At 31.5% G+C, this 25,158-nt stretch overlaps 2 protein-coding genes across 2 annotated transcripts in view; both read left to right on the top strand.

Moving 5' to 3' along the window:
* LOC134726532 (uncharacterized) overlaps window positions 1-5,764 on the top strand; it is a 42,240-nt gene extending 36,476 nt beyond the window's left edge. Inside the window, exons 16-19 of the mRNA XM_063590938.1 lie at window positions 2,246-2,687; window positions 3,510-3,679; window positions 4,355-4,582; window positions 5,531-5,764. Of these exons, the coding sequence (XP_063447008.1) occupies window positions 2,246-2,687; window positions 3,510-3,679; window positions 4,355-4,582; window positions 5,531-5,764 (1,074 nt within the window). The remainder of the gene's footprint in view (window positions 1-2,245; window positions 2,688-3,509; window positions 3,680-4,354; window positions 4,583-5,530) is intronic.
* Window positions 5,765-6,231: 467 nt separating this feature from the next.
* On the top strand, window positions 6,232-23,010 carry LOC134725331 (polycystin-1-like protein 2). The gene is made up of 8 exons (XM_063589053.1): window positions 6,232-6,388; window positions 6,912-7,653; window positions 13,154-13,292; window positions 14,249-14,496; window positions 16,871-17,045; window positions 18,119-19,327; window positions 20,380-20,477; window positions 22,336-23,010. Exons 1-8 carry the CDS (start codon window positions 6,261-6,263, stop codon window positions 22,612-22,614), a joined length of 3,018 nt encoding a protein of 1,005 aa, XP_063445123.1. The 5' UTR covers window positions 6,232-6,260; the 3' UTR covers window positions 22,615-23,010.
* Window positions 23,011-25,158: the final 2,148 nt, after the last annotated feature.

The following is a 25,158-nucleotide window of genomic DNA, read 5'->3' as shown; positions in this document are numbered from 1 at the left end:
TACAAGTTGCGATTTTGTACAGGTTATAACATTTACAAAAACATTGTACATGTTATAATTTGTATGATGCAAAAATACAAGTTATAACATGTACAAAAGTACCCCATACATGTTATAACCTGTACAAAATATTGCTTAAAAATGGTTTTAACTTGTACAAAATTTAAAATAAATCTTAAAGAAGTCAAATATACATTTAAATTCACCAATGCATAAAGAACAACAATAAATAGGCCAGAACGTGTCTGTTTCTGTTAAGGACAATGATCACAAAGTTTCAGAAATATATGTTTCATGAATAATGTTGGCAAAATGTGTTTTCATGTAATTGTATGTTTTATGCAGTCCATCATGGTTGAAATAAGTGTAAAACTATTTATTAAAAGCTTGCATTCCTTAATGACAATTACATTAGATACTAGTTTCTAAATTCTTCCAACAAATTTAAGAACGATTCTTTATAATTTTGGGAAATACTCCCCCCTCTCATGTTTATAACATGCAAAGACTAAAACAATGTCGTATATGCTTACTCTGTAAAAGCAAGAGAGAGCTGAAATAGTTTTCATTGGACCAGGCTTCATTATCAATATCTTTGGATCTATTCTTCAACATTGTTGGCCTTCAGCATGACTTATGTAAATTTATAACTCACTTTTTGTTTATAAACTATAATATCATTGCATGAGGCGAATGTCATTTTGATATTTTAAATATATATCATTTACTTTGAAAGCATTTATTTGTAGTCATTTTAAAAGTCAATAAAACCGCATATTTACCTCATCAACAGACAGTAATTCTATATCATTCTTAAAGATTACTTTGTACTTTTGAGATCAACACTGACTGATTCAATATTCATAGGGAGAATAATTTAACGGCTGATTTAAGTAGCGGTAACAGGAAAGACATGAACCTCCTGTACGCAGATTCGATTTAGTTTGTAGATAATATGTTACATACAATGATATAGAAGCTACAATTTTTCGTTAAAGTGATATTTAACGTTCTTAAAAAGTACCTTTTGCAGATATCAAGCCGATCAGAAAATCGCAAAAAAATCATTTGAATTGTGATTTTCTGACACTGTACGCAGACAAATACCCCCAAAATGGGTCTTAAATGCAGTTTAATCTTATCAAAATAGATGTAAGGTGTGTTTATTATTAATGTTCTGAATCACAAATCGACAAGCATTCATTTAAACCATTACAACTGAAATTTCCATTAGAAATAAAAAAAAAGTTAGCATGGGTGTACTGAAAATTCGACATTTTTTGAAAACGACCCATATATCTTAGGACATCATGTCTTATGATCCTCTTATGCCTATCTATGGACTTATCTTTATTTGATGAATTATAATTGTGAGTGTCCACTTTGAATGCAATAGTAAGATACTTTCATTCTAGTTGAAAATAAAAGACATAAGAGGATATCCAGGATAGATGTGTTTACAAATTAAATTGAAAATTGAAATTGGGTATGTGTCTAACGACAACAACCCGCAAATAGAGCAGACAACATCCAAAGACTACAACTAAATGCTTTCAAAGTAAATGATATATATTTAAAACATCAAAATGACATTCGCCTCATGCAATGATATTATAGTTTAAAAACAAAAAGTGAGTTATAAATTTACATAAGTCATTCTGAAGGCCAACAATGTTGAAGAATAGATCCAAAGATATTGATATAAAGATATATTAGCCTATTTATTGTTGTTCTTTATGCATTGGTGAATTTAAATTTATATTTTACTTCTTTAAGATTTATTTTAAATTTTGTACAAGTTCAAACCATTTTTAAGCAATATTTTGTACAGGTTATAACATGTATGGGGTACTTTTGTACATGTTATAACCTGTATTTTTGCATCATACAAGTTATAACATGTACAATAGTTTTGTACATGTTATAACCTGTACAAAATCGCAACTTGTACACGACATATATATATATTGTAATTTTATGTATAGATGTCAACTGTATCCGTGTATTTGGTTTGAGGGTCTGAGCGAAAATTATACTAGTTCTAATTAAGTCACCGTCTTTAAATAAAGAATTTATTATTATTAGTGTAAGTATTATTATTATTATTATTAATATTATTATATAATAAGATCATACACTAGAGAAAAAAAGAATAACTGAAAAACCGGAGTTCAAGTCAAAAAAAAAAACTTTTGCTAGTTCGCTTTTTATAACATTTGTTTATATTTGTTTTTTTAATTCAAAGGTGAGCGTTTTCAAGAAATCTCCGCTTTTGCATGCTGGTGGACATTCTCAAATCAAAGAAAGAATTATTGGAATATCTGTGCGAGATGGCAAACGGGAAGATGTTGACATTCCATTAACCATGAGAATTCAGAACGAGGGCATAGCGTTCGCACAGGAACACATTGCTACTTTAGGAGACAAAATGGAATTCATAAGTCCCCTTCAGGATAAAAATGATGCTGTTCTCATATACTTAAAACCTGAAGGTTTCGATGATACTAATATTGACGAATACAATTTTACGTTGATGGCAAAATCCAAAATATCTCCTTCCCTCAACGATTACGATTTTTTCGAAAAGATTTCTACAAGAAGTTGGACAGTTTTTGGTTTCAAGGTTTTTATTCCTAGTATGACCCTGGAAGAAGGAAATGTTATAATAGCCATAAATGCTATTGAGGGTAAGAAATGCATCGTAATGGTTTCCAAACATTGTTGTCCTTTTGTTTTGAAATAAGGTATTTTATTATGCAGATACTGAAATTTAAGGACATTCTGCCGTTGATATCCTCAACAAAGTTTGGTAGATAAATCAATAAAAATGGTTTATGTGGTACATATATTAAATTGTATGAGGATGTCTGTAGCAAAAGGTTAAAACAGGACTGTACGAAATTACTTACAGATTGCATTTATTGTAAATATGCTTAAAATTGTAATTTCACATAGATACTACTTCTATGGCTAAAATTGTGTCATGTTACTATGAAGTTTCTTTTAAAAATCATATTCAGGTTTGAAAATTTCAAAACAAAATTATGCGGCATCAGTTCAACATGTACTATATACCTTGATGATAAAGATCAGTATAATTAACATTATAAGGGCATTGTTAGAAAATATTAGTCAAATGATGGCTTCAGTTATATCCATTCTAATGGTAACAAAAATAAATGTTCTCTCCTAGTTCGCCCCTAATTGTTTTGAAGAAAATGAATAAACATCAAAATTGTAGAATACATTATCATTTCTATATATAATGAAAATAAAATTTTATAATATTGCGGTTGCCTTTTAAAGACCAATAAGGATATTTCACAAGGTTAGGTGTGTACAAATTATATTACCACTCCGTCCCAAATGTTCTCATTCTACTAAAGATCTACCATAATACATAAGAGCGGCTTAATTTATATTGTAATTTCCATTGAAGTAATTGCTTTCAAAAACTTTACATTCTCACACTTTTGAAATGATTTACACATTTTTATATATTTGTACAGGACCAAGAGAAGAAATCCCATTATTAACCAATCGAAAACGTAGAAGTGTTGATGACATTGATGTAAACACAAACATAACTTTGTTAACAAATATGACCATTGCCATAGTAACTACCGGATGTAGATCGTTTGATCAACAATCACAATCTTGGAATCCGAACGGCTGTTCTGTATGTATAAAGTTTCAATAAACAACATAAACAAACATTTGGCGTATGGTAAAATATAGAACTTAACCTATTGGTTATAAAGAATACAAACTATGTTTCTATTTTCACGTAAAGATATGTTGTATATGATAGTGTATTTTCTCGTTTGAATTGTTTTACATTTGTCTTTCGAGGCATTTTATAGCTGACTTTGCGGTATGGGCTTCGCTCAAAAATGAGGCCGTATGGTTACCTATTATAGTTGATGATTTATGTGTCAATTGGTCTCTTATGGAGAGTTGTCTCATTGGCAATCATACTAACACATCATCTTTTTTATATTGTTAATGATTGAATATTTGATATTTTGTCTTTGTTATTGAAACGTGAAGGTTTAAAAGAAACTCAATGTAAGGAATCTTGAATGCAATGTAGTGCAAATTATACAGAAACAATAAAAAATACACAAAAATAAAAAGATACTTTTACATGAAGAAAGTAGACAATTCATTTTTAAAAAGGAAACATTATTCTAAAAGATACACTACGTAAATGATAACTCATATAGAGTTACGAATTACAAATGTTGGTAATAAGAACACTTACTTGGTATCTAAAGGACAACACAAAACAAGCAAAACGCAATGGCAGTATGTCATAAAGGTCATTTGCATTTAACATGTTATTCTTTTTTAGGTTCTTTCATTTTCAACGCTCAACGAGACAGTTTGTAGATGTCCTCCAGCAGCTGGAAAGTTTTTTGCCACTAGCTTTTTGGCGCCAAACCTTATTGACTTCCATAACGTGTTTGCACAGTTTGATGCTTCTAATGCAGCTGTGTATGGCACCATGATAGGTTTATTCCTAATATATGTGGGTTTATTTATATACTTCAGACGAAAGGATAAAACTGACGTTTTTAAGGTAAGTAAAACGTGAAAATGTAAGAAACATTTATCATTCCTTTAACTAGTTAACTGCTCCTTAATGTACACGACTTTCTATTTACGAAGAAAAATAATCTTCCAGTAAATACAAGGAAATTTGCATTACTTTATGGAAAAATGAAGCAAACGAAAAATTAGTATAAAAGCTTTTTAATGTCCTGTACCAAGTCAGGAATACGACAGATGTCATCAAATAGTTCGTTTTTCGTGTAGGTTGGCGCTTATTGTTGTTGTAGCATTTCAGTGTTCTTGCGTTATTCCGATGTTTTCTTTTTATGGTGTTTCCCCCAATTTTGGTTTGTCACGCGTTTTCTTTTTTATCGCTTAATCGATTTATTACTACTAAACATGTACAGTGGAATACTACTGTTGCATTTATTTAACAGTTGACAACAAAACTAAGGTAGCAGATGAACCAACTCTCCATCAAAATAACTATTTATATGTATATAAGTAAACCGTTATAGTTCAAGATACAGCCATCAAAACGGAGTTTATTGTTTATTTGGCCATAATTACCGTGAGGGTCAGTTAGAATTTTTAATGGGTTGAATACTAATGCAAAATTTTACGATTTTAGAATCATGACTCGAAGGCCTAAGAAATGTTTCTCAAAGTGTTCACCGTGTTTTTAGAAAAATAAAATGATCCTGAATAAAAAAAGTGGGTTAAATAAATAATAAAACTAAATAAAGATAATTTTACATATTATGGTATTAATTTGATACAAATTTGTCATTTGGTTACTTGTAAATACATTTTGGGAAAATATCGACTTCAGTTGCAATGATAGGTATTTCTTTAGTGGGGAATCCCTTTTTTTTATCGCTAGCTGTATACTTCTATAGCTGAACTTTATTGACTAACATAACAATAAGTTTAGATAGACGAAATACTTAGTGAATGTTTTGATTTTATATTTCAGTGGATACCATATTTCATGTGTGATAACAAAGGCTGCGATGAATATTTTTACATGGTAACAATTCATACTGGTCTTCGTCCGGTATCCGGCACCAAGTCAAATGTATGTTTTATAGTAGCTGGGGAAAATCAGGATTCTGGAGTTCGTATGCTGTCCGATGGAAACAAGAAGGCAAGATTTAAAAACATATCAATTGTGGCTATTGTATTATGTAATTACATAGGAATGTCATAAATATAAAAAGACCTTGATGGCCGATTGGTCTAAGCAGTAACTACAGTAACTGTAATCACTTGTCAGTCAACACTGAGGTTGAAAGGTCGAACCCCGCTATTGCGAGTGCCCTCAATTCTAAAATTAATTGCATAGGATTGTAAGTTTTCCTATCAAAGTTCAGTGTTTTTTCAGAGCACTTAGGCTCCCTTCACAAATAAAATTGGCCGCCCTAAAAGAGGTGCTTTAATGTGGCGTCAATTGTCTCAAAGTGAAGAAAAACATCTGACTACGTTTCATCATAGTTTAGCCAAGGAACAAAATACCCGCACATTGCAGATAATTTTTTCACATGCATTTATTTAAAATAAACCTTTTTATCAAGCTTTGATGAAATTACTCAATATTTCTATTTGCATTTCTTGGTCTCTAGAAGTCAGAAAAAAATTGTATGCTGCTTTACATATAGGTTTTCCTTTTACAGGGTTTTCTTAAGGGAAGTGTATGTTCCTATATCATGAGTACAAACACGTGCCTTGGAGATCTTTGTTATATGAGAATTTGGCATGATAATACGGGAGAAGGTAATGACTCCAGTTGGTACCTACATAAAATTGTCATTCACGATCTACAAAAAGAAACCAGGTATTCTCCTATACAAGTATATTATTTATAGCTGATTATTTTCTTTTTAGTTATTTTTGTTTGGAGAAATTCCTGTTTTCGTTGAGTTTAAAAGCCAACATTTAATTTTCCCCGAGTTAAATATTATTCTTGATATAAGTTTTCCAGTTATACATGTTTTTAAAAGAAAATAAAGTATCAAATGCCATGCAAAGTTATGTTTGAAATGGTATAATTTGGTTATTTGGTACTGTTAGGTCCTTTTTTTCATTGGGCCTTTTTAAATTATACCTTTATAAACGTTCCTGACGGAGGTCAATACATGAAATCATTTCGGACGAATGAAATTTACAAACAGTTTTGTTTATCATTTTCTTTTTATAATTAAGCATTTTAACATGTTCGTTAATATCAGGTAATATTATGCTAGATTGATAAAGTGCATTTATAGTTCTTCATATTCAGAAGAAATTAGATTCTAATGTACTGCAGCAAATATGAACAAAATGGAATACAATGTAATCTTAAACATTATATTTTCTAGCTTCATCTTTCTATGTGATGATTGGTTAGCCCTTGATATTGGAGATGGTATGATAGACCGCGTTATACCGTCGTTGTCAAAGAACAACTTGGAATTTGAAACGTTAATTTCGCAACACACAAGGATGAATATGACAGAGAATCATCTATGGTTATCTGTAATTCTACGTCAGCAGAGGAGTGCATTTACACGTGTACAGCGATTGTCATGTATTCTGGCGTTACTGTTTCTGGCAATGATCAGCAATGCTATGTTTTTCCAGCCGGAAGACGAGAAACAGATAATTGCTGATTCTGTGCAAATTGGCACATTCCGTTTCTCACTAAGAACTGTGTATGTTTCTATTGTTGGTGCAGTTGTATCGATCATTCCTATCTTTATCGTCACATATTTGTTTAGAAATGCAAAATCAAAAACTTCTTTGCAAGCAAACAAAGAAAGGACACCAAAGCAAAAAGAAGATACATCAGAAGGTAAAAAAGAGAAGAAAGAAAATGAAATAATTTCTGAAATGGGAACCAGTGACAAAGAAGTTATACCTGATATTAAAATTGTGGAAAAGGAAAAGCTTCCACACTGGGTTATTTATATTGCCTGGACAATAGTTATTCTTGCGGTCCTAAGTTCAGCGTTTTTCTTGTTACTCTATAGCATGCAGTGGGGAAAAGAAGTGTCGAATGAATGGCTTGCCAGCTTTCTTTTATCCTTTTTTGAATCTCTTTTAATTGTGGATCCTATAAAGGTAAGTATTATCAGTTATAGTTTGTCGACTTGCCATTTTTATGAACTAACATTCGCATATGAAGTTGAAGTTGAACTGATTTTCAATGGGTGTCGTTTGTTGATTTGGTTTATCAGTGTTTCTCGTTTCTAGTTTTGTATATATAAATAAAACCGTCCGATATAGCTGTCTTTTCGGTGTAATCCAATGCTCCGTGTTAAAGAACATACTTTGACCTATAATGGTTTACTTTTATTATAAATTGAGAATTGAATGGAGAGTTGCCTCATTCACCCTCATAATACATCTTCGTATATCTATTTATAATTTCAGATAAAAACGGTATTCCATACTTTGCGTTTTATATATTGTTTACGGAAGATTTTGATTGATTGATAGATCGATTGATTGATGCATGCCTCTTCAACAATATATAGCTATTTTTTTCGCGATCAATTGTTATTTGATGAAAGAGGCCACCGACATTTGACAATTCTAGTCAATTAAGATTTGAGTCGAGTGCATCTGCCAAATGCTGGATTCAAACTCTTAACATCAGTGTTGAAAGTTCTGTCAGCGTATATGTGTTCCGCCTAACAGATTCTGAAGTTCCACTGGAAATTCTGTTATAAACAATGTCAGTACCCTACAGATCGATATAAAAAGAGGTGGTATGAATGTCAATGTGACTACCTTCCATTCTAGTCATACATGTACGTTATTATAATACGATGAATTGAAGTTTGTCCTTTGGTATTATAAGGTTTGTCTGTGATGATTCCTGCCGACGTTTGACTTTTAAGTATCAAATACACGGTATCAACAATGGCGTTTGTTTTAACTTCAGGTTGAAAAAAAGAAGAAAAACCTCTTGATCACTTAGAATTGAATATGTCTGAAACCGAGATTCTTCCATTTGTCTTGTTGTATCCGAAAATGATGTGAGATGTTTCAATTTAAATTGGTTAATCCTGATATTTGTACCATCAAGTATACATTGATTACATTCACCTTGGTTTGCTTTTTACAGTTTTTGAGTTCGCATTTAGTTTAAAGTATGACAAAGACTTGCACGACGGAGATTGTACATTCAGATGTAGGTCTACACAATATAAGATTAAAAAAATAATGAAGTGAATCTTAAATTTTAATCGTATTACTGTTAAAAAATATGTACTAATTATGTTTTCTTAAGATGTTGCCCCGAGCTGAGAGACAAGTTCTGATTAATTTTATATTTTGGGGAATTACAAAAGCTGTCAATATACTGGACAATTGATCCGTTAAATTAATTACCACAGCGACAGTTTTTAAAGAAAACACAACTATTTAATGATTTCAATACAAATTTATATCGTTTAGATAATCTTTTATAATTGAAAAAAAAAAACGGTTAACCGGTTAGCATTTTTGGTATTCAGTATTCGGTCGTTCGAACGGTTAACCGGTTAACCGATGACAACATTAATAATTTAAGTATAAGTATTTCATGATTTTAGTAAGACTGGTTGAAATTTACCACATTTTTTAACGAAAGAAAATTTATTGCGTGTTACTTTCACGGAATTACATCAATAAGACATGGTTCATATGTGTGCCAAATATCTTTCGTGTAATGTGTGTAATCAGTGAGAAGAAAATAGCAATTTAAAACACAAATTAAGTGATAATTCTGCCTCGATTCAAACACGCCTTTCTCTTGCCGTTAATCGTTTTGTACTTACAATATCAGGCCATTAACAAGAACAAGTGTCATTAACCTAATTTTTTGGAATAGTCTTCTTATAATTGTAATATACAAATCAAATCGTTCGGTTATGTTTCAGACCCGGAATAAAGCATACATTCACAGACCTGTTAAACTATGCCCATCATGCCCTAAACGAAGTAGGATTAAAATACAATGGGATGATGTGTGTTATATGTCAGACTTCGTCTAATTAATATGTTAGGAATTAGCACACACAAGTTGAATCGAAGCTATGGGAGCACGGAAAGATCATGTATATTTAAGCATATTGCATGATTCTTGAGTCCTAGACCATCTTCTTACTGATGATTACAAAATATTGTATCACCATTCTTGCTATAAATCTTAAACTAGCAGACACAACTGCAGTTTTTTTAAAGCTGAATCACGTTCTTGCTCGTCTGTAAAAGTGTTTCAGGTCATATATAGAAGGTCGTCAAATTCCTGTCTGGAAAAGAATTCTTTGAGTCGGTGAGAACCAGCAGGCCTTACTCAGTTTTCTTGGCGAATCGATGTTAAGCATCATGGTAGATCAACAGTTATCATGGTAATCAACAGTTAGTATGATATATGAGGAAGTCATTTATCTAGCTAGCACTTCCAAGGACCCTAAATCTGTTCAGAAGGAGTATTCAGGTTGTAAGAATTTTTTGTACGACCGATGAAGTAAATACCCGCATGATTTTACATGCTATTCATGTAGACAAATAATTGGGTGTTGAAGGAATCAACAGTACTAGGATAATAATAAGAAAGTCACAAGAGACAGCTGTTTTGATCTTATGCGTCCATTAATTCCACTCCATGCAGCATTCTCATGAGCTATGGTTTCAAACAAGCACTATCACTTGTACACAGGATTTGTGCCGTTATATATACCTGTCCACGAAAATGTAAAAATATCGGGTTTGCCATCTGTAACATTCTACCAGGCGCATATGCTGTAACATGATGCGATACAACGTCATCCCTGGATAGGCTCGGTAAGTGCACTGTTTCTCAGTCTTGAAGGACGACCCAGATGATTTCACTGATTTGTAAATCCTTTGGAATTGTGACATCGATGAACCGATAGATGCAGCTCGAGATCTTTGTGTTAGGTTGAATGATCGCAAGTCAAAACTCAAAGAAGTTAATTGTGACCTAAACAAATTGAGCATAACAATGGCTAAAATTGTCTGTTCTACGGTTGGGTTGTTGTCTCTTTTACATTCTCAATTTTACAATTTAAAATTCCCCCCTTGTCAAACTTCCTCCTTTGGAATCACTTTTAAACAATATGTAATAATAGCTTTACTCCTGACATAATAGATGTCTTTCTATGTAGCTAAACTGCACTACATTTTCCTCTTCAGTTCGGATGGGAAAAGAAGAATAACTTGTTCTTGTCTTTCTCGAAGGTCAGATGTCATATGGATTTCTGCAAGATTTAGTTTGTACTTGTAAGGGGAAATCTGTGTTTTCAAAGGGTTGCATTTGCTTCTATCAAAATCTATCATGAACAGAGTTATGCCCATGTCTGGAAAATTACACATGTCAAAATGTAACTACTCTGGTTTGCAGTTAAAAACATTGATGACAACGAAGATGACGATGTATAAGATTTAATTTTTCTGTTTGTACCTTATGAATCATTGTTAGCTATCGATTGAAAATTAAGCAGTCCATAATATTTTCCAAACAATAAATAAATCTACTCAATTTTGAAATCGTGGGAAATATAGTAATCATCCATCTAGTGGGGAAAGATATCTTAAAACAACAACAAAAAACGATGCCATATGGTCTCTGACCTTGACGTGGTTGGTTGGCTTAAAATACCGGAGACCATAGACGGTAGAAGGTGATACTAGCTTCGATTATAATTGTCTATTTGCATTTGTTCTTTTTTTTTCGCGTTTTTTGTTATGCTGTTGTCAGCTTATCTTCATTTTATAAGTTTTTATTAAATGTTCCGTTGGTTTCTATTCTCATGCTTTTTTTTGTTTGCAATTATTTGTAAAATCAGCGGTGCTGTACATAATCCTCTCCCTTATTACATTTTGGATTACTTGTAAACATGATAGCCAATTGTTGCTTATTTAGTCATCTGTATGTGTAAGATTGGGTGATTTATCTGTTTCTAATAGACGTTTTCTTTTCATAACTTAAAACCCCTTTTCTCCGTTTGCAGTATATTTTACTCCTGTAAAGCAAAGCTATGCACAGAGCTTTAAATCAACCTTGTTTGACGTTATTGTTTCACAAATTTCGAAACAAATCATTTATATATACTATTTCACACCCAATAACAGAAATTGTAAATTGACGAGCACCTTACTATCATTAAACGTGAAAAATACTTTTTCTTTTCGACAAATTATTAAAGTTTTGTAATGAATTGAACACAAAATTTCAAATTTAGATATTGAAATATGTCAAGGTCACTGTTATTTCACAGCTGTTTGAAAATTTCAAATTTGCACCCTATGTGCAAAAAGTCAGTCTAAAGTAATTTTTTGGGGATTAAAATATAAAATATGATATACAACAGATATTGTTTTGCTATAAATCAGTTGTATTATTTGCTCCAAACGCATATATGTAGGGGAAACAAGCTGTCTAAATGTGAATGTGCATTTTTCTGGAAATTTTGCTTTGACCTTTGACCCTAATTTAAAAAAAAAAACGTGACCACTGAGGAAAAAGACTGTATTTCGTTGTGGTTTGTTCTCCTCTCTCCAATGATATAAAATATAGCCGTGTGTTATTCCGCAAATTTGTTAAATGGACACCCTACTAATAATGACACATACTGGTTGCAACTTCTTAGATACCGTTTGGATTTTATACTTTAAAAGATTATTTGGCATCATATTTCCCAAAGCACACTCTTATTATTTAACGGGACAATTAATTAGTTATTGGATTTTATCTTCAGCGGACTAAAAGTTTAAGCTTTAAACCAATCTCTTGCTAATAATTTGTACACCGCTTGCCTTTGTGTCCTTACTTAAAGTGGGATGGTTGTGTTTCTTTTGATATATACGTAACAATAAAATCAAACACAACCCTGGCCAAAAAGAAAGACCGTGATATGACAAACAATACACAACAAAACACGTAAAACTAACAATCAAGCGACAGGACCCTAAACGATCAGTGTTTTATAAAGGCGAAAGTAGTTCTTCAAACTTCAAAACTCGTCAATCGATTTGAAAAAAAAAACAGAATCAAGATAACACACTGGGGGAAAAGGATGAACTCCGAAAGCAGCGAGACCGTGTGTGACAACTGAGTAAATGTTCAGTTATCATGGGCCATGCCCTTTCTCAGGCGTTGGATAAGAATGTGAACTGATGCACACGGTCGGTGCTATCCGTCTACTTGTGTTTGGTTATTTTTAAATGGATTTTTTGTTTGATGTTCGATTGTAAATCTTTTTTCTTGTTTAATTTAAAATGTGAATAAATAATGTCTTAATAGGAATTGTACTGTGTTTGTAAGCAACAATTCACGATTTGGTGATTTTCTTCAATGTTGAATTTCTCTTGTATTCTCAAATGATTCATGCTGCATCTCTTTAATGCGTAAAAATTATTACTAGTAATAATTGCAGACCATTCCGCTTTCTCGACAAACAATCACCAACCTAAATACGTAATTTAATTGAATTATTCATATTTTAAGCAAATATATAATCTATTTCTGTAAACTTTGTATTACCGAGAAATTTAAAAAAAAATATGTATTATTCAAAAATGAATTTAGATTATGTACTCAATATTTCAGGTACTATTGTTTGCGATGTTGATGGTGATAATAACAAAGAGACCAGTAGAAGGAGATGAAGTAGAAGTCGATCTAGAATCTGTCAGACATGCATCTAAATTTACAAATCAAATGAATATTGATTTCAAAGAACTTCAAGGTAAAGTGTGCTACTCATTTTACATTTTCAAATTAAATTCCTTTCAATTATAAAATAGGAATAACAGTTGAATCATTTGTTATTTATGGAGGCATTGTGTTTGCCTTTAACCAACTGCTTTTGTCAGAAAATGTCGGTATCATGCCAGAAATATGGCAGTTGTTTACCAATTGTTCCGTTTAATGGTATAGTCGTTCAATTGTTTTATTTTTAGTTAGAGTACAATACAACCCTTTTTTATGACTTTTATATTTTACATAATTAATTTACCGTGGTTTTGGTATTTTTATTAATAATTGTTTGGTGTTTTCTGCACTATGTTAAGTAGCTATGGCTTAAAATAAGAAAATATATCAATTTGAAAACTTTCAAAAGTGTAACAGATAATAAAAGAAAAAAAATGTGACTTCAAATTATTTGAAAAAGACTAATAGTAAATAATATATATTAGTCCTAGTAGTTCAAAATACGTATTGTCCATGGTAAGTATTTTTATTATTGGCAATCATACCGCTCCTTTTTTTAAATTGACAACAACATTTAGTTTTAGGGACAGACACATTAAGAATGTGTTTGTGAGTGCACAACCGTTCTTTCACATGAAACAATGTTGTAATAAAACAGTATAACATCAAATAAAAACAATCAGTTAAAAAATGATGATTCGTCAAATCGGTTCTAAAAACATTCGCAGATAAGGGCCAAAACAAAACAAAGTATCGTAGTGTAAGTAAACAGTAGTATATCGATGTTCAAAAGTCATAAATTCGAATGAAAGAAAACAAATCCGAATATTATCAGTAACGGAAACCTAGTAAAACACCTTAGATTAATAATGTGAGAAAATGTTAACTAAGTGTTGAAAAGGGTCAAACAACAACAACAAAACATAGATTCCAAAAAAATATCAATATATTCAATAAATATATGTTATCATAATGTGTGAAACATTTCAGAGCTGCAGATGGCAGTTATTTCCGCGGGAAAAACAATGGATAGTAATGCTCTCAAAAAGAAACGACGTCAACTTCAAAAAGAAAAGAAGGCAAAACGTGCCTTCGTTAATCTTGTTCTACAAGTTGTGTTTGCTTGTTTGATGTACACTATCAGCTATTTAAGTAGGGATCAAAGAGCTTATCTTCTTAAAGCAAATATTGAAAATCAGCTCTATCAATCCAGCAAATATCAGTTTGGTTTTTCAAAGGTAAGTGATTTCTGGATATTTGTCTAATACAAATTTTAGAAACAAGTTTATATATGTTATTATGGCAATGATTGAGAAAAAAACTGTTGTTGTAGGGGAATTACAATTTTTGTGGTCAATGGAAAATTAGAAAAGGGTACTCAGTTTAAATTCATATTCTCAACCTTCGCACATGCAAAAAATATAATATTCCTGTATAACATGTCGTACTTTCAAATAAAGGACCCAAAAACGGTTTTATGTCATGAAACTTGTCATGGTTAATTATCATAAATTGATAAAGAGTTTGAAATAAGACGTTATATAAGAGTTTTGGATGAAATATGGGTATCGCTTAAAGCAATGTCAATTTGTATGCATTAGTAAGAAAAATTACTCAAAAGGATTTGTATATAAGAAAATCAAGTTCACAACAGCATTATATGATAAAAAGATTCTGGGGTTTCAATATATTGAATAAGAGTTTAGAATGAGTTGCAAATACAAACTGAATACCCCTCAAATGTTTCCCTGAATGTTATATATCTCAAGTCAGAACTTCTCTGATGTTTAGGACAAATCTCTATGCGAAATTGATAAAGACTGAATTGCAAAATTTTCCTAGAAAAGCTTATGGCAAGAATGCTTTGTAAATTGTGCCCCGGAAGATCATACACAAAGTCGGGAATACCTTCATATAAATGACAGATCTCTATGTGAGATTAATACAGAATGATAGAATACAGACAGCCATTTAACTTCAATTAAGATGTAACGTTAGTTTCTCTCTACTGCCCTAAAAACAGGAGATTTGTTGTTATCAAGATCTGCTCAAGCAGGAAACATCTTTAACCATTATTAGTCTATGCCAATCAATGTACTTTCTAATTTGGATTTCCATTACGTAGGCTAAAACTACCAGAATAAATATAGGTTTCCAATTATTTCAAACCAGTTCAGCTCATATTAAGTATATCTGACACCATATGCTTTATCATCTCTAAACTTAAAACCATAAAACTGATATTTGCTTCTATAAATTCACGTTCATAAATAACATTGAAAAAATAAAACATGAAACCTGAACAGTGATAGAATAGTTTAGTTCGGTGTTGACATGAATAGCATTAATGCGGTCATTTTTGTAAATTTCCTGTTTACAAACTTTACATTTTTTTTTTAAACTAAGAATTTTCTCATCCCAGTCATGGATTACCTTAGCTGTATTTGGCATAACTTTTTTGGAATTTTGGATCCTCAATGCTCTTCAACTATGTACTTGTTTGGATTTATTAATATTTTGATATGAGCGTCACTGATAAGTCTTATGTGGACGAAACGCGCATTTGGCGTACTAAATTATAATCCTGGTACCTTTGATAACTATTAGTGTGCAGATATCCCCATGTCATCCAAATGTTAACCCAAAGATCAATCAAGGGAAAAAATTATATATAAATTTAAAGTACATTATGTAATAAGATTCTGTGATTGAACTCAGCCAAAATAACCTATCACTCCTTACAATCACTTCAGGAAAAAAAAATTAGATACCAGGTTGATTGTGTATGCCAATGGAACCGTAGTTTCCGAGGTTAAAATCTCTTTAATCGATTGAGAAGACAAATAAAAAAAAACCCAAATATTATGAGAATCAAATTAAATAAAACTAAAATATGTCCGAGGTTAAAATCTCTTTAATTGATTGAGAAGACAAACAAAAATACAACCAAATATTAAGAGAATCGAATTAAATAAAACTAAAATATGGTTCGTCGGCAGAATGACATGACATTGACAGACAATGATGATAAAAATAATATATGTAATGAATTAATTACAATTTTACAAAACTGATAAAATAAAGATTTAAAAATGCGAACCAGAAAAAGGGAAGCTTGTTAAATTTAAGGACTGACAATAAATGTTAAACAAGGTGTTAGGCTGAAAGATTTCTACATAATAAAATAATGACTTATTTTAAAAGGTAAGGTGTGCTCTCCGGCGTTATGAATTAGCAAAATAGTATTAAAAATGACAGAACAAAGTAAAATGACAAAAAATACTGAAATCCGAGGAAATTCAAAACGGAAAGTCCTTAATTTAATGGCAAAATCAAATGACAAAACACATCAAACAAATGGACAACAACTGTCATATTCCTGACTTGGTACAGGCTTTTTCAAACGTAGAAAATGCTGGTTTAACCTGGAATTGTAGCGCTTAACCTCTTATTTGTACAGTCGCATCAAATTTTATTATATTGATAACGATGCGTGAACAAAACAAACAGCATTAATCAATCAATATTTAAAGAATAAACATTGTCTAAATGACATTTACTGGTATGAAAGATCTAGAAATATTTCCGCAGTTCGTTTATTTACTATTTTAGGTCAGTTCGAAGGAGTCTTTCATGACATGGATAAATGACACATTATTACCGGTGTATTTCCCTACGTCATCATACAACGGTGGAAGCATTAGCGTTCTTGATAAGTTCTTCATTGGAGATTTAACAAATTTACGAGTAGGGTTAATACGAATGAGGCAACTTCGGGTAAAGAAAGGTAAAATTTGTCCTTTACAAAATCATAAAAACTGATAAATAAAAGTCAAAAAGACATATTTGGAACTGATTTCTGTAAATGCATCTGAGTAATACATTGACTTACATTTTAGTGTCTTATATTTTTCATTATGTTCTCTTTCTATAATGTATGTCGATCGTTTTAACTTTGTAAACTGTCTATAAAATATAACTGATATAGTACATCTTCCGTCTTTTCATTCGATTTCACACAGGGAAATCTCCTACCGTATTTTTCTTGACTTTGGTAACTGCTTGTAACAATAACAATACGAAATTTAAGAGATGGACATACACAGGGTTTTTTCACGTCGTAGGTTAGTGTGTGTCCTTTACAACTATAAAGATACCATAATATAAATCGACAACAATCACAATTGTCTATAATATTTAGTATTTAAAAAAACAGAAAACACTTAGATATTAGTTATGACAGAAAACACTAAGATATTAGTTATGGCAGAAAACACTAAGATATTAGTTATGACAGAAAACACTAAAATGATAATTATGACAGAACACAATAAGTTTTTTATTTATGACAGAAAACACTATCATATCAAATATGGCAACTAATGACCAGATGGAGATGAATGATATGCCCGTAGTATTAAACACCCAGACCAAAAGTTAGGGGGCTCGTCTGCACAAATTAAAAAGCATTGATGAGAACATATGTAAATCTTCTGTTTAGTTTCAATTTTTCCAACAAATAATTTTTTATTTGACATTTGGAAGAAATGTTGTAAATCAAGCATCACAACCGAGTCTTATATAGACTTAACTTGCGTCTATTAATTGTAGTCCTGGTTTCTTATGTAAAATAATTTAAAACAAGAATTAAAATCTCACTCTCAGTACACAGGCATCCAACTTGTATTTCAATTCGTTGGAAATAACAAGTACATGTACAACGAGACACAGACAAATACTATAATATTTCTTAAAAGCACTAATGATTAATGTTAACCTTAAAGTCATCTTATGTTTCAGTTTGGATACAAAATATATCATGATTCAAACTACTCCTTTTATCATTTTTCTTTGAAACAGAAAGTTGTTTTGGACCATCGGTTTTGCACGGACATTTCTGTGCAAGAAAGTATGATTCAAACAATGAAAATAAAGATACATTTTGTGAGGATTGTTCAAAAGTATGGAGTCCTGATGCTTGGCATTATGTATCAGCTAAAGAATTATGGGGTACAGACTTGTTCGGAACATATAATGCTTACGGCGGCGGAGGTTTTATCAACAAACTTGAAAACGACAAACCGAGAACAGAAAAGATAATCGGAGAATCGGTCATCAACCAATGGATCGACAGACTTACTAGAGCTGTTCTTGTTGAATTCACTTTGTACAATGCAAATGTTAACATGCTTGCATATTCAATATTCATGGTTGAATTTCCAGAAACTGGAGGAACATTTACCTGGTTTGATACCCAATGCTTTCGACCAACAGTGTTAACAGACTCAACAGGCTTATTTTCAATTCTCTGTTACATTATCTTAGTGTTGATAGTTATAGTAATTACCGTCAAACTTATTAAAACAATCAAGAAAGAGAAATTGAAAGCAATCAAAAACTTGTGGAACATAGTTGATATCGTTCTTTGTGTATTCACCTACGTTGCTATAGTTGTGTGGATTTGTAAATATATTAATACAAAACGTGCTCTTGCTATATACTATAATGACAAAAGCAAATTTGTAAACTTTCAACATATAATTATCTGGGAATATATGTTTAACTGTATTCTTGGTGTTCTTTGTTTTGCGTGCACCATACGGCTACTGAGGGCTCTTGGATATAACCAACGTCTTGTAGAAATTGCTACGGTGTTAAAGATTGGTGGAAGTGAAATATTAAAGTTTTTCGTCCTTTTCTTTTTTGCCTTTACAGGATTTACAATACTTGGATATCTTTTGTTTGGACCAAATGTTTTCGAATGGCGCAATTTATTTGTCTCTTTTGGAAGTCTTACAAACACACTGATCGGTAGAAACAGTTTAGATAAGCTGGTAAATGCATCTCCAAACTTCGCCGAATGGTACTTCTTTGTGTATGTTTTCTTTATGCTCTTCACCATGATGACAATTTTCCTTTCAATTCTCAACCAAGCGATCGAAAAAGCAAGAGCTCATCCAGATTATACTGCTCAAACAATAGGAATCTCTAACATAATAAAAGGCACATTTGATGATGTACTACAAATGTTTGGTATACACATTGGAAGAAAGAAAAAGAAAGTCCCTAGTGAGTAAAAATTTGCAATTAAGGTTTGCTTTTATTAATGTCTGTAAATTGAAAAAGGGGGCCTTGTTAAACGAGTAGTATAAGTATTTGAACTACTGTATATTTATCATTAGCCTGTCAACACTGACATTGTTCGAACGTGGCAGGTGCCCTTTATTCCAATCTAAAAGAGGGACGAAAGATACCAAAGGGACAGTCAAACTCATAAATCGAAAATATACTGACAACGCCATGGCTACAAATGAAAAAGACAAACAGGCAAACAATAGTAAATAGTTATCAAAAGTACCAGGATTATAATTTAATACGCCAGACGCGCGTTTCGTCTACATAAGACTCATCAGTGACGCTCAGATCGAAATAGTTAAAAAGCCAAATAAATACAAAGTTGAAGAGCATTGAGGATCCAAAATTCCAAAAAGTTGTGCCAAATACGGCTAAGGTAATCTACTCCTGGGGTAAGAAAATCCTGAGTTTTTCGAAAAATTCAAAGTTTTGTAAACAGAAAATTTATAAAAAATGACCATATAATTGATATTCATGTCAACACCGAAGTGCTGACTACTGGGCTGGTGATACCCTCATGACACAACATAGATAACTACAGAATAAACAACACGTACTCCACACAAAACTAGGGGTGATCTCAGGTGCTCCGAAAGTTATTCTCGTCCGTCAATCCAGGTTCCTCAGCAAATAAAAACTGTCCGCCACGAAAAGAAAAACAGTGCTGAAAGTGGCATTAAACACCAATCAATCGGTAAATCAAAAACTTTAAAACATATATCTTCTTAAGCAGTACTTGCATGATGTTTACTTCTGAATGTTTGAATTTATTCATGGTAATAATCATGTAGGTTTTATATCACAAAAATGAAGTATTAGTTTTAAACAGTCAAACAAACTTTTTTCCTATATCTATTTGATGCTCTTTTTTTGATTGTAAATATCATCCGAACGGAAATCTGTATACACTTTATCAGTTTATCACATTACAATTTTGATCATACCACTTCTGAGTCATTGTTAAATTATTCATATTTTTATTAAAGAAACCTACAAGCAATCTAAAAAGAACCCAGTGGTGAACACAGCAAATGTTATGCATCTCGTAAGAGAAACATTCAAGGAATTGATGCTAGAAACTCACGTAAGTTTATTCATTTACTCTCATTTATATAAGAAGATAAAGGTATGAGTGCCAATGAGACAACTCTCCATCCAAGTCCCAATTCATTAAATTAAACGATCATAGGTAAATATATGGTCTTCAACACGGAGCCTTGGCTCACAACGAACAGCAAGCTATAAAGGGCCTTGAAAATGACTAGACTAAGTATAAATCATTCAAATGAGAAAACAATTGTATCATCTATATCAAAAACGGGAAACAGAAACACTTATGAAACAAATCAACAAACGACAACTACTGTACATCATATATTCTTCGAATAGAAAAGGTTAATTTTTTTTGTAATGTGAATATAATTATAGTAAATAAGTTCATAGTACATCAGCAAAATCGAGACAAGTACATAAAGTTGATATTTCGAATCCTTTTATAAACGTGTAATAATATTATTAATTAAAGAACCTTAGTGAGCACGCTCACATACCCCACGTCCCCTCATTGTCATTGGAGAAATTAAATAAGTGAAAGAAAAAAAAATTGTATAAGAAAAATTAATTTCCTGCCAATATGTACATCTAAATAGTATGTCCTTATTATCTACAAAATTTCAAGAAATTCTGTTGTGTGGTTTGAGAGGAGTTGCGATGACAAACTGTTGCAGTAGTACATTAAAGTAAATAAGTTCAAAGGGCGTAACTCCTAGAAAAAAAAATGAATCGCAATTTCCTGTCGATATGCACAACTACATAGTATGTCCTTATTATCTGAAAAGGTTTCATGAAATTCTGTTGTGTGGTTTTAGAGGAGTTGCGATGACAAACTGTTGCAGTAGTACATTATAGTAAATAAGTTCAAAGGGGCGTAACTCCTAGAAAAAAAATTGAATCGCAATTTCCCGTCGATATGCACAACTACATAGTATGTCCTTACTATCTGAAAAGGTTTCGTGAAATTCTGTTGTGTGGTTTGAGAGAAGTTGCGATGACAAACTGTTGCAGTAGTACATTATAGTAAATAAGTTCAAAGGGGCGTAACTCCTAGAAAAAAAATTGAATCGCAATTTCCCGTCGATATGCACAACTACATAGTATGTCCTTACTATCTGAAAAGGTTTCGTGAAGTTCTGTTGTGTGGTTTGACAGGAGTTGCGACGACAAGAAACAGGACTGACGGACGGACGGACGGACTAACGGACGGACTGACAGACGGACGGACAGACGGACGGACGGACGGACGGACGGGTCAAAAACATTATACCCTCCGCAACTCGTTGCGTGGGGTATAATAATTTTAAAAAAGAATAGAAAACCTAAATCTAAGGTAGCATGGATTGGGTATATATTTTTATTACGTGAAAGTTAGCTTATAAAATCATTCTATTAGTTGGAGCCAGGGGTTCCAGCAGGTGTACGCCCTTTGCAATGCTTTATTTTTATAAAATATTATTTTTTCAATAAACAAATTTTCTTTAAGATAATTTTTTAAGGCTACACTTTTTACTTGTCCACATTTCATTTTTGTTTTGTATATATAATATTTTGTTAAAAGTATTATGAAATTTCTTATGTAGTTTTTTTCTGTTTTTTCTAATATCCCGATTAAGACAATATCAAAATTAAGTTAAAACGTTAATTTTTAATGATTTTGGTTTATAATCCTAAAACGTGGGTTATAGGACCCTATCAGGGAATGATACTGTTGGTGCTTTCTTTGTAGTCGTAATAAAGTAAAATAAACGAATCTAATTAGAATACATTTGCTAAAGAAACATGTAATTTCAAAAGTATTAAGGCATATAAAACTCCATAATAAATTTGTCAATTCTATCAAGAAGCCTTTCATATTTTGTTGAATGATTTAAATTCTCTTTTCAAAGGAGGAGGAACAAAAAACTACTCAAAGCAAAGAAAAAGGCAAATACATGCGTCATGTCACATTCAAACCAAATGACCAGCCAAAAAGGCGTACTGATTACCATCAGAGGAATACATATGATACTAACACTAAAGCATCAACTGACTATTCCAGAATGTCTGACTATGATGACAAGAACATAGACCGAATAACACCTAGTAACATTAGCCTTGAAGAGATGAATATGACCGACCCTCGGAAACATAATGAATACTACAAGGCGTATAAACCATATCTGTAATCAATTCAAATTTACCATTTTATTTTAAACTTTTATTGTTGTGTGATTTATATGTTATTTGCTTTTACTGAATTATTGGTCATTTTTAGACACGTGCTTTATTCAGCATATGAGCAAGTTATTAGATTTACGTAGATATTAGTACCGTTACATTTTTCAAACATAACTGTTCAAATTCACATAATTTCTTCTGGTAACTAAAATTATACAAAACTTCTTAAAGCAAGCAAGCTGAAGTATGTGTTTTTTTAACAAGTACAGGTACTACCATTTGAATTATTATGATTTAAAATATTGCAATAAATTGAGTCTATATAAAATAAAAATAGTATATAATTTTAGAGTGAAGTTTTTCAAAGACAAATGTTAAATGATCATGTTTATCAACTCTATTGACGGCTATGATTTTTTTTTACTTTTTATACTATTTGTTTACTTAATGGTTTTTTTAAATATAATTGGTCAACTTAATAAATGGGCTTTTTAATAAATCATGACTTCTTATTATTTGTAACAGTTTCCCTAATAAAAGGTGCTGCTTATTTATAGAAAATAAGAAAATCCTACATGATCATGGACATGCGCAAACATAATTAAGGATCTGTGTGTTTTTGTTAAAAATATTCTGTTACGTCATTGATAAATTTCATATTGTCAAGTTAAGACATTTCTATGTGTACTAACTTTTCACCTCTAGTTGCAGATCTTCTTCTGTTTTATTTATGACAATACACGAGATTCCGAATTTTAATTCATTAATGAATTGCCCCATTTGATGTGCGTCATTGTTGGGGGAAACTCGTCATATGACATTGTGACGTTAAGATATTTGCCATGTGTGTTTGACTTTTTTCTTGATAACAGCACCAGTATGAAAATCGTGTAAACATTTTTCTACTTTTGGAGAAAATTTATCGACATATGTTACTATGTCAAATACTTTGTTAGTGTATTTGCTTTTATTTTATATATAACCAGTTCATTTAACATGATGGATACATTTATAACAAGGAAATTCTCGTTGATAGAGATATAGGTATCAGTCGAATAAGTCCACTTTTAAGCATACTGTATACAAAATTTACGACAAAACGTACAATTTCAATCTCTATTTTAAGATGGCGGTGTTAAATCGCCTCATCTTCTATGTTCATATTAATAACAACTACCTAAGGTTTGCTACATTATGTGCATACGATGCTGGCGTTTGACAAGCGATGCATTTGATTAATCACACCCAATTACCGGTTATGGATACTTAAGTTATATGTTCCCTTTTGTTATTAAATATAAGTTTTTATGGTATTTTTCATCCTACGTTCTACTGCAAAGTAAATAATTTTATCCCGATTTAGAGTAATTTTTCGCAATATGATTGGCTTAACTGTTCTAATTTTCAGTGCTTTTTTAATTTAGTCAATTCGAATTATTTCCCTTATACCATTGACCAAGGCAAAAGTAAATTGAAGACCTATTGGTTATCTTCTACTGTTGTCTGTTCTATGGTCGGGTTGTTGTCCCTTTGAAACATTCTTCGTTTCCATTCTCAATTTTAAGATTGTTTTAGTTGATTCCCAAAAGTGAGATATGTTGGATATGCTTTTGGATATATATATATATATATAGGGTCATAAAAAAATATGAATGAATTTGTTATACTGCGTGCGATTGTCTTACTACGGAATTTATCATGGAAAAAAATACAATAAATAAGTGGTGTCATAAATAAAACCTAACAGTACCTTCTTTAATTCTTTCTTTTCATTCAAAATTCAAAGTGTTTATGATAATGTTTAATAGCTAAATTGCACAAATTACAAAGATTTATCAAATCTTTGATTCATTGAATTTGTTGCGAGAACGAATCTGTGTTTCCTAAACCAATATTTAACACCAACACAATATTGAGAGTTTTCATCTCCGATCATGTTTATACAAAAAAGTTTGTTTGTCAGGTATCGATAAGAATGCATGGGTTTCTCTTGTGATTTATTTATAATGTTGTCATACCAAAACCTTTCAAAGTCTACCTTACGACATGTTTTAATCATTGTTGAAGGCTGTATGACCACCTGCATATTTTACGGTTTTGTTCTTTCGACCTGTATTGATAGAATCTTCTACTCATTTGTTAACCATTTTTATTTCGGAAATAGAAATCAAATTAGCAAAAACTCTAGAACAATATGATAAAGGCGCTTTCTTTCGTTTAAAGTTTTAATCCTGGTATCTATAATGAGTTTATTTACCCTCTGACGAAAGAATTCGCTAAGAGTTGACTTGAGAAATATCATTAATTCAAACCAATCATTGATTAGCAATGGACAATATAATCATTTTTTGTTTTTTATTTGAATTTTCGTTTAAAATTTTTATATTTCAAAAATTAATAGATTTTGTACAGTTTCGGTACAACCAACCACCCAGAATGTTCAAGAGTGGTCTTATGATTTTTGTCGCCGGATCAAAAAATAAAATGACTAGTATCACCGTATCATAATTTGGTAAACGTTGAACATTATTTTTAATTTTAAGTGATCTCTT

Source organism: Mytilus trossulus, chromosome 7, assembly GCF_036588685.1.
Source record: "Mytilus trossulus isolate FHL-02 chromosome 7, PNRI_Mtr1.1.1.hap1, whole genome shotgun sequence".
Classification (NCBI taxonomy): Eukaryota; Metazoa; Mollusca; class Bivalvia; order Mytilida; family Mytilidae; genus Mytilus; species Mytilus trossulus.
The sequence above is the reverse complement of the archived record's forward strand: the minus strand, read 5'-3'. Positions and strand labels throughout refer to the sequence as shown.

Bases quoted from the DNA above. Each gene is read 5' to 3' on its own strand.
- LOC134725331 (XM_063589053.1), top strand. From the start codon at position 6,261: ATGAGTACAAACACGTGCCTTGGAGATCTTTGTTATATGAGAATTTGG. The intron at 6,389-6,911 runs GTATTCTCCTAT...TATATTTTCTAG, and splicing joins GATCTACAAAAAGAAACCAG to CTTCATCTTTCTATGTGATG. The intron at 20,478-22,335 runs GTAAGTTTATTC...CTCTTTTCAAAG, and splicing joins AATTGATGCTAGAAACTCAC to GAGGAGGAACAAAAAACTAC.